Source organism: Amia ocellicauda, chromosome 16, assembly GCF_036373705.1.
Source record: "Amia ocellicauda isolate fAmiCal2 chromosome 16, fAmiCal2.hap1, whole genome shotgun sequence".
NCBI lineage: Eukaryota > Metazoa > Chordata > Actinopteri > Amiiformes > Amiidae > Amia > Amia ocellicauda.
Genome location: NC_089865.1, coordinates 17,564,050 through 17,575,291, shown reverse-complemented (window position 1 = coordinate 17,575,291; position 11,242 = coordinate 17,564,050). Strand labels below are relative to the sequence as shown.

General features: G+C 38.1%; 1 protein-coding gene across 2 annotated transcripts; it reads right to left on the bottom strand.

The window, feature by feature from the left end:
• Positions 1-1,419: 1,419 nt before the first annotated feature.
• lrrc3 (leucine rich repeat containing 3) lies at positions 1,420-10,693 on the bottom strand. 2 transcript variants are annotated; one of them, XR_010804771.1, is made up of 2 exons: positions 10,615-10,693; positions 1,420-2,725 (listed from the first exon to the last, which is right to left on the bottom strand). XR_010804771.1 is itself a non-coding variant. In XM_066688193.1 (2 exons), exon 2 carries the CDS (start codon positions 7,353-7,355, stop codon positions 6,558-6,560), a length of 798 nt encoding a protein of 265 aa, XP_066544290.1. In that variant the 5' UTR covers positions 7,356-7,794; positions 10,615-10,686; the 3' UTR covers positions 5,684-6,557. The 2 variants fall into 2 exon arrangements, 1 of the variants encoding a protein (XP_066544290.1); XM_066688193.1 differs by lacking the exon at positions 1,420-2,725 and adding an exon at positions 5,684-7,794 and having other exon boundaries at positions 10,615-10,686.
• Positions 10,694-11,242: the final 549 nt, after the last annotated feature.

The window sequence follows — 11,242 nt, the reverse complement described above, 5'->3', positions numbered from 1 at the left end:
TCAATTAAATATACTGCAACATCTAGACACATGACACAGTGCTGATAAAAACACCCAATACATTGTAAAGATCAGTTTGAAAAATTCCAGGTACTTTCAAAATCATAACACAAGATTATAAGATTAGAATAAGAGATTCTGAGAAACGGCTTGAAAGTTAGACATTTAATGTAATCAACTGATGGAGAGAAATCATGTATTATTCATGTGATGTTTGTGTAAACGAACTTGAAGGCAAACAAATTTCACTTGTAGATAAGCATGTATTTTGGTGTGTATAATGCAGCCGCGTAATGAAGTGTTACAGCCTTCCTAATGAAATCCCCACCTTCTGGACAACTCAGATCACAGTATAAAGACATTTGGTAAATCAACAGCCTGAGATATACATATATTATGTAGTATAATTATATTATATACATATGACCCAAGGTACTTTTAACAAATTCAAATTTTGGAAGTGTTTATCATTTACTGTAATCATATTAAGCAGCTTGCATAAATATACATGATAATGCTGTTTTTGGTCAAGACCGTGACTTGATGTCTTTGAACAGACTTACATAAGTAGCCCCAGGGGCCTATCGACTGTCAACACTCACCCCCAGAACCATAACCATTCCATTTAGCTTGTTCCCTTGAATACTAATTCAGGCGGCGGACCGTGCATCAAATCAAATATCGCAATTCACGATTCAACTAATAATAGAGATCATATTTATAATGCATATGCCTGGTATCAGCTGCAAAATGAATAGGTGCAAAGGGATTCATATTAATATAAAAAAATACCTAGCAGAACTGTTTAGCCATTCAATTTGTGGCTTAATGAATACGCTGATTTGCATTTTTGCTACTTCACTATATAAAATGTGTTTTTATATTCAGATCAGGGGTACTGGAGGTATAACAAGGACAGATTCTAAATTGTTATGATAATATTATAAATATATACATTAGAAAATAAGCAATTATTTTCCTGTGGCAAATATCTTTCACAAGCTCAGCTTTATAAAATATTATTGAAGCATTATTATTTGACAACTTTTTGGGGAACATTTTATAATCATATTGAGAAAGAGATATAGGTAAGCAGCACTAAGTTGGAGAGGTTATTTTTTGTAATTGGAAATAACTTTAAAATCTATGTATAAAATATAAATGTATACTGCTTAAACAATGTCTACAAGTTATAGTTACAGTTATTACATTTTTCCATTTTCTTGTGGCAATTTATTTAGATTTCAATTTTGCAAAGTAAAAAAAAAAAAAATCGGATATTCAGGAAATGTGAAAAATGAACAAATGATCCCTTTTTCTCTTATTCAGTAATAGATTTCTACACAGATTTTCAGTCGTGATTCTATGTAATCAAGCAGCTTGTCATTGAATCAAACATCGCTGGGCGAGTCATTATTATTATTATTATTTTTATTTCTTGGCAGACGCCCTTATCCAGGGCGACTTACAACATAAGTGCAAACAAAGTGCAGAAATACAGTGAAGTACAAGGCATCAATCATTACAAATTCAATTTAGCTAAAACAGCAATTCAAAATACATTTTACAAATTCCAATTTACAATTTACACAAGTACAGTAAGTGAGGTCCTACATCCTGGACGGTGAAAGCTAAGTGCTGTCAAGATGTAGGGTCACAGTTAAGGGCTACGGGAAAGGGAGCAAGGAGGAAAACAATCAAGAACGCGAGAAGCATAATAAAAACTGTGAAGTGCTATCTAGCAGGGATAGTTCTGTCGGAAGAGATGCGTCTTGAGTAAGTGCTGGAATGAGGTCAAGGACTCTGCTGTTTTGACTTCGGTGGGCAGGTCGTTCCACCATTTAGGGGCCCCTAAATGTGATGACAGTGATGATGAGAAGGAGCGGCTCTGGAGGAAGGAGAATTGAGAGGAGCCAGAGTTAGTCTTCTGACACTGGAGGAGCGCAGTGGTCTGGAGGGGATGTATGGGGAGACGAGTGACTGAAGGTAGCTGCTTGGTGCAGTGTGGTTGAGACAGCGGTAGGCGAGGGTCAAAGTCTTGAACTGAATGCGTGCTGGTATCGGGAGCCAGTGGAGGGAGCGGAGCACTGGAGTAGCGTGTACAAATCGTGTGCAAGTCATGGAACTCAAAGCCCCTTCCATATAGAATTGCTGAACTGAGGGTCAGATGCAGGTCTATTTCCTTACATACTCATTCATCTATATGCATCATCTCTTGGACGTATTCAAGGCAAACCATGGAATGGATGATGCATCTCCTAAAGTATTTTCAAACTTGCTGTTAGGGAAAAAATAAATAAGCAGGTACATAAAGAAAACATTGTATAAAATCATCACACAAATTATAAGAGCAAAGAGTTCATGAGGTGCTTATGGACATAAAACCCTTCTTGTTTAAGGTTTTTTCAAAACCCACTTGAGCATCAGCAGATTTAACCATCTTTACCTCAACACTCCTTTGAAACATTGCCCTTTAAACCAGGAAGTGCCTAACCTGGGGTAAACAAAAATTCACAAGGCTTCACAACACATAACTAAACAACCAACTCCTCCAATACATTGACAAAGGGTTTTCTAAACCCCAATGTTCAAGGTAATGACAACAAGTATAAATACCTCAAATATACTCTGAATAATCTTCATTGAGCACCTCACATAGCAGCTTGGCCTAGATCACTTTTTGGCAATCAGTCAGCCATTACTGACCTTCATGAATGTTAGGTCTCTGAAATGAAAGGACAAACTTTGAGCACAAAAGTGAACCACTGAAAGACTTAAAACTTCAAACTTAAGCATTAATATCAGCGACAGGCCCCAACAAGCACAGCTAATGGAACCAGACAGTTACTGCCCCATTAACTAATTAATGACATGGACACTATTAAAGACAGTAATAAAACAATGTGTAGGCATGCATCTGCTAGGGTAGGGCTAGAGGATTTTTTGCCCATTGCAAAAAGGTTTCTGGTATTTTTCCATTTGGCTTTTTTTGTATAGCCCATGGGTTTTCAGGAAATATATCACTGCCCTTTATTTATGGGATAATTGTTGATCCTGGAGTACAGTGTTGAGTCATTAAAGTCCTTTATTCTTAAGTCCAAAGCTTTACCTAAAGCATTTAACCTCCATTCTGAACCCAGATCACCTTACCTGCACTGATGATTGTCTCAGAAAAGGTGCTGAAGCAGTACATCAAATCTAATGTGTGCAAGCCTGTCTATGAGGAATGATTTCCTCTACACTTAAAGAGTTGAAACTCTCTGTTTGCCTCTATATATAGTACAATGTGCATATCTTACTAACCCACATCGGTATTCTCTACAGCATCCTGAAGAATGGAGACAACTTGCATGTAAACATGTAAGGGGAGAGCAGCAGGGATTATATGTACAGACATAATTCACAATTAGGGAACAGAACAACTTAACGGTATTTTACAAAGGGAGAAAAAATAACACAAAAGGGAGAAATAAAAAACTAAATTGATTCATCAAGCATTCTCAAAACTTGATAGTGATTAATTTCTGGTATTAACCAGTTTTAAACAACATACAACCAGCACCAAAACTAACACAAAACAAAAACATTTAAAATAATTACAGAATAAAAAATAAATAAAAAAATAAAAATCACTGCCTTTGGAAGATATCTCGGCCACATGACTTGGGAAGACGTAAATGGCAATGTGCTTTAATGAAATAGCTTGGATACCAATGAAAAGCCACCATGACCCAGAGCACACAGGCATTCAGCTTCTTACAACTGTACCCCTGGCGACCAACAGCATCCCCAGAATGACATTCATGCACACAATCTGAACGGCCTTTGGGAAATGGATGTTATTTATTTATTTATTATTTTTAAATTACATAAGTACATTAATTTGGAAACAGATACATATTTCTAAAAATCATTTTGTGCTCATTGTTATAAGTTGGAAATATAACTTTTGCAACTGTTGGCATTATCAGATAAGATTAAAAGCCTAGATTGTCACTACTAACGATGATTAATTTGTCGTGTCTGCACTTGTTACATATCCCATTGTAGCACCTTGCCTTCAGCAAGTGGTGATAATATGCAAACTGTTCCTGGAAGCGGTTGGTTTCCTTGTCCCCGGCTGCATTAGCAACTGACCAATTTATGTTGTTACTTTTGCCTTTGAAGTGATCTTGATGTCTTTTACACCAAACTTAAATCAATCCTGCTGACTCATCCATTAATATATTAACAGCATACAGCCGGGCAGTAAAAAGTGTTCTCCCGAAACATAAAATACCCCAATCAAACCATTCCCTAGACATTTTGGCAGAATTATGTTTAAAATAAATGTTTTTCCAATAGGATTGCCTTAGGTCAAGACAAACATGTTGTCTAATGCATCACCTTGGCAGTACCCGTTACTTGTCTTTCAGCCTGTGGGGGCGATGTTTTCAAAGGGATAGATTTTTATATCCTATCAGAGGAGCAGGCTGACCTAAAATAACTAATTCTAAAAAACAGGCATTGTAAAACAAAGACGTCCTAAATGTCTGCACATTACAAATATTACAAATGGAGATATCCATAATAGAACACATTGCTTCAACAGGGAAAAACTTTAATTTTCCTCGTCTGTCCACTAATTTTGTTGGTCTCGGAAGCATTTAAATTTTCTAGAATACATTACACATCAAACCTTAAAACAGCAAATGTCATTATTATATAAAATATTTACTATATTCCTTATCCAGGGTGACTTACAATACATCACATAATGTTGAGATCAAAATCTTATTTCCTGCTAACTTGCATTATAATACTGTAAATCAGAAGACCATAAAGAGCTAACTGAATAACACATGAGTCGAACTGAACTAAACCTGATGTCTAGACAACAGTCTCAATCTCCATTTGATCAAATCAAGAAAATTCTCACTCAGAAAAATCCCTATGAGCCAGCAGAACGATGACATTAGTCTCCACTTCAGTGACAGCTGACTTTCCCAGTAGAAGATATTTGGTGTAAACAGAATGTAGCACCATGGTCTATAGTTGTAATTGCAGTGCATTGGAAACACTTGAGCATTTCAGCTTAAAAGGTCACTGGGTCAGACTGCATTATTACAAGACCATAAAAATGGGAGATTAATGTTTATTATATCAATGAATGTTGGATACACCCCATCACAATTCACAACCAACCCCAACCCTACCAGAGACTTCTCTTTTTACAAATAGATTCTGAACACTCAATTTCCTTATGCCAAATAATCCTATTGTAGGCTAGTTGATTCTTGAAAATCACCAGGACACTGAATTCAACAAAATAGCTTGCAAGAACTGTTCCCAGCACTACTTTATGAAAAATGTTATACTTTAAAAAAAGGCAAGTTTTAAGAATAAAATATAGGCCTAAATGTACTTCCCTTTGTGGATATAACAATTTAAGTAGCATAGCCTACTTTTTTTTTTTTTTTTTTTAACTGCTGAAGAGGTCAAAGGGTACACCAGTAGAGTAGAGAGAGACAGATAGCCTACATAACAGAATGATGTTGTTTGAAAGACAGAACATGTTAGAGAAAAAGCAGACATGTACTACACTGGAAAATGGGACAAATATGACTTTGCATTACAAGTTTTTACATTACACAGATAAATAAATAAAAATGTTGACCTACCAGGAAATCACACATTACAAAACTACACCCTGTTCCATTTTTATTTAGAAGTAGCAGAAAGTGTCACCTGACAATAAATTAAACTGCAAGGTGTGTGATTTGAGGTAAGGTTAAACCTTTGATCTGATAAGACAGATCTGGTTAACACACAGGGACAGGAACATTTTGGTGACATCGGATTAACTATAATCAAGTGTTCAGCATGGACATGTGAAGGTACCAAACATTAGGCACTTGAGTTTAAGATCCAGCCTTAGACATCGCAGAACGCACTAAAAGTATAGCATTTTTTCACATGAAAATGAAAAAAACATTAAAAAAAAATGAATTTAAATAAAAGGTTGAATATACTGCAACTTATTTTAAAGAGCAGGTTTCATTATAAATCGGGAAAGCAAAGGGCTAAAAAAATTAAGCCCCAGCTCAATCAACAGGTGTACAGTGAAGTGCAACAACCTCTGAGGAATGAAGGTCGAAGAGAAAGGGCGGATTACACTCTGAAATCAAAGGAAAGGACAAGAAGAATTTGAACATCAAGAACCTTGGAGGATATAATAATAAGGATAATAACCCTTCACCCTTTTTTGATATTCCAAATATACAAGACACTGGAAAAACATTCAAGTCGGCATTGTAATTACAGTGACACAGGCAATGAAAATGTGGCCCTTAAAAACAATAAAGGGAATGGGTTATTACAAAAACGATTTAGCTACAGGACATTTCATCATGTGTTCTTGTAATGTAATAAAATCTTGTGAACAAAAATAGTCTGTTAACAAGGTCTGCAAAAAGCAATTTAGGAAACTAACATTAAGGCTTGTGACTGTGGGGACTTGACACCTGCACAGTAACATGGGTGCTTCTGTACCGAGCCTTGTCCTGGAGAAAGAGGGGTCAAAGCACTGTGCTGACCGTGTCAAAATCTTTGCTTATCTGGGTGCTGGGGAGGGACTTCAAATACTCCAGGTGGCGCCGCGCATCTTCCTGATTGTGCCTGACATAATAGACCACGTAGGTGATGACCATCGTGAACCAGCCGAACATGGTGACGAACATGGCCACGTCGGTGGTCTTGTGGTGGAAGTTGCAGAAGTTGATGCCCGAGTCGAGGACCTGGATCACGGGCTTGCCAGCGTACTCCTCCTGCACCGAGGTGTGGCAGCTGATCTCGTTGACCGTCTCGGGGTCCAGCTTCAGCTCCCTCAGCACCTCCTGCAGGGTGCACTCGCAGTGCCAGGGGTTGTTGGAGAGGCGGATCTTGGCCTGGAGCTTGGAGAAGGCCTCCTTGGGCACGCTGTGGATATGGTTGCTGGAGAGGTCCAGCAGGCGTAGGCCCTCGGCCACGCCCTGGAAGGCCCCGGCGTCGATCACCTCGATGGCATTCCTCGATAGGTCCAGCTCCTGCAGCCGGTGCAGGCCTTTGAAGGCGTGGTTGGGGATCTTGGTGATGCGGTTGGAGTCCAGCAGTAAGGACACTGTGTCCTCCGGTAAGTCGGAAGGGATTTTATCCAGGTTGCGGGAGGTGCAGTGCACGGCCGTCATGCCGTTCTTCTGGGTGCAGTGGCAGGTTTTAGGACAGGCAAACCCGTCAGTGAATATGAACAGCAGACACAGGCCTCTGAGCAGCAAGGAGGCAGCCACGCCAACAGGCTTTCTCTGCAGAGCGATCAGCTTTACACTGACCATTTCCATGCCTGATTCTTCAGATTCTGCTAGAATTGTAAAGCAGTCATGTTCCGCTCATTTCAAGAGGAAGCCATTTTGAATTAACATACTAATGGTTGGTTTTTGAAAGCGCAACAAAAAACAGAGGAGAAGAGAGTAGAAAAAGATTCCAGGCCAGAGTTTCTCTTTAGTTAAATTAATACAATAAGCTCCATTCAAACCAATTTCCATTTGAACTTGATATTTCCTGGGAGAATGGTAATGGTGCACACCTATTGGCACAAATATAAAATGACATCAATTTGGCCAGGAGAGTGCTTCTGAAGAAACAATTGCCCCATTTGTATTTTGTACATCTCCAAATGCATGAAAACCCCCAAGTGAACTTTTAGATTATCACGGCAAAAACGGAGACGTTTCAAAGTCAATGGAGGTGACGCAGACCTCGGCCCTCCAAAACAATGAACTGAAAGAATAAAAGCAAAACAGCATTACCAGAATGCTGAAATATGTTTGAAGTATATGTAGCAACTCAATTGAGAAAGAAAAATCAAGAGTTATAAAATCTTTTTAGCAAGTACGAAGTGATCATACATAATTTGTCATTGATGGTTAATAGTTATTCAGATGACTAAAATGAATAGTTCCTTAGTGTGAGATGAGGCTTAACATATGTAGAAATGTAGCCTATACTTATAAATGTATGTCAGTAATATTATTAAGGACGGCAAATGTTTGAACACAAAATGAAAAAAATTAACAAAACATACATTTCAATATTTATAGACTTTAGCTCCCTCTTGTGGACTACACAGACCACACTACACAATTAGAATTACCTTTATAACAGGATTTGAGTTACTTCTACCTCAGTTAGGACTCTCTTAGGTCCCTTATGTGTCTCACAATTACCTGCAAGAGTTGTGAGGTTTCATAGCATTCCTCAAAAACATTAACTGGCAAGATAATCCGCAATTGAGCCAATTCAGTCTTAACAATTTTAAACCAATGCACAGCCAAATATTTGATTGCCCATTTCTGACATTTACAAAAAGCGACAATACAAGATTGGATTTCCAAACAAATCTGCATAAATTAACATTTGTTTATGTGAGCTGCATTAAGACTGAGGTTCTGAAAGTACTTTATAATTAAGAGAAACAGTCTAGCTTTGAGTTCTCTCATCTGCCAGAGACATACTGTGTGTGCCAGGCTTCAGTTAACATTTGTTTTGGACACTAAGCAGCTTCCAGATAGGAAGAAATTAATGGAGAATGAATGCCAAAAGATCTTAATTGAAAACAAAATGCATAGTTTAGTGAGCTACAATATGCGTCTGTTTTAGTCACATTAGCATGTTTTAGTTTTCAGTTTAACCAGCCATTTAATCTGAAGGTTAATTAAATTTGATCATTTAATTGTGTTAAGAGACATTCGAGAAAATATAACTTGTTTTCAATCATTACAATCAAACAGAACTGGAAGGGAGATGTGCATTAACTACAGACATAAGTCTCATATTCCTGCAGTGTAACCAAAAAAAAAAAAGTTGCTGAATCTTTCCACTTAAAGAATAATAATCACAAAATCCAAAGCCAGTTCTAGATCAACAAACAACAGTGTATCATATGCAGACATAGTAGGAATGTGGTGTAAAACGGTAACTATTAATTTGTATATATATATATATATATATATATATATATATATACACAATTTTTTTTCTTTACCTATACAGACTAATGTAAAATATTTATGAAAATGTATGGAACTAATCAGTTATTACAGCATAGGAAGAAGATTGGCTATAAAGAGTGAACATTAATAATGTAGTGCATTGCAACCCAAAAAGATATACATGTGCTGTACACACAGAATAACAAATTTACAGGACTTCACAAAGGATGTTTGTTTATAATAACACACAGAAAATAAAGGAAAACAAAACATAAAAGTTAAAAACAAAATGTATTACAAAAATCACTCAAATAGCAATATTAAAAGGTGTACTTCTACATGATACATGAGTCTTCTTAAACTTAAAGAAGTCCTATTTAGTGTAGCAATCAAACATCCTACATAAACTTTCATGAATAAAAAAAGAGAGAGGAAGGTACAAAGCACATGCACTTCAGGGCAGGATAATAAGTCGTCAGTATTCATTTCGGTTTTGATATTATCGTTTGCATTTTATTACACGTTTCAGTAGGTTGCTGGAGTTAGTGTTTGTTGAATTGTGGAGATAAAAACAGAGCAGTTTCCGAGCTAACCTAGGTGCAATGCATAGTATCAAAACTGGGGGTTTTGATTGTGCTGTTATTACGAAGCCAACATTGATTTTGCCCATTTGAAGACTTAAGAATTCGTTGCTATGCCGCATAACTTCATTTTTGTACGGATATACATATCAAGATCGCATTACTGAAATCATTGACATGCCTTTGCGTTTGCACTGACGACAACACGTATTTAAAAATACTATGCACGTCCCAAGTGGCGGTCTGTAGGTTACACTTAACTGCGCACCACTGTGGGAATGACTTTGATTAGATAACTTGCGTTCAAAGTTTAAAAATACTTTATTCAGTTGCCACGTTCAGCCTTTTTCAGGTGCTAGCTGGTGTAGATGCGTGCATTTAGCAAATGTACTGGAGTACGCATTTCTAACTTCTGCTGGTTTAGCTACTGTTACCAGCGTTGCTTACACGGACCTTATTTTTGCGGGCGCGGTTCGGCGAGTCGTAGAGCTGGCGTACCGTTAGCGCAGATGTTCGCAGGTCTGCGCGGCTCCACCAATGGGATCGGCGAGATTCTGCAGATCTGCGCAGAACTGCTCTCGAAGAACGCGACATATAGCTGCGTGTTCCACTGCTTATTATGACTTGAGTATAATGTATACTGAGTATATGTATACTGTCTCCCAAATCTTCAATTTCAAATTGATTTCTTATTACACGGTGAACAGAACAGGTTGCCGCATAAAGTCAAGTTCATACATTTGTTTACTATGAACAGCACAAAGCTACAGCACAACACTAAATCCTGAATATTCAAATGCATAATAAATTACATACTTCAAAGCGCACCGCGGATTGATATTAATACTAGTAGTATTTAAACTGACACAAAAGGAATGCGAACTATGTATTAACTGATGAAGAACAAAACTTCAATATAAGCAGCCTTACGTTGTGTCTTTGTGGGCATTGCTGAAGTAAACAATAACGCTGTTATGTTAATACAAAAAAGAAACAACGCGTTCACATGGAAAGCAAAACTTGCTTACCTAAAAGTCCGGGCTGCTTTGAGAGACGCATCCATGCTTTCGTGCACTTGTTGCGGCTGCGGTCCCCACGTCCTCCCTGTGTCTGCAGCGGTAATCAACTCGACCCCCACCGGCGCTGTGCTCGCTGCTGATTGGGCAGTTTCGGCAGTACAACTCAATGGTCGCGGACTTGAAGCGCAGCTCTGCGCATATTTGCTGAATCCCACCGATCCCATTGGCGCAGCCGCGCAGATCGAGTGCAGAACTTGCGGACATCTGCGCAACACGAGTGCGACCAATCAGTGCCAGCTCAGTCTCGAGCCTCAGCCGTGGGGACGCGCCGCTGTTTTCGGTGAGGTGTTGTGCTTATAAGACGATGCCCCTTTTCTCATTATTATAGCATAGCTTCTGTACACATAAAGTACACACACATGTATAACCTTAACAGTAAGTTCTATAAAACATAATGAAGCTGATGGTACACACAGGGGAAGTTAATTTATGATAAAAAATCAAACAAACGTTACAGACTTCGGATCAAAAGCAAATGCAAATTACAACACATTTTTCATCTTCACTTATTCAAGTGCAAATGTGTTACCTTCTCACTTAACCCAGATGTTGCCAAACGACAGGCATTGGTTGACTA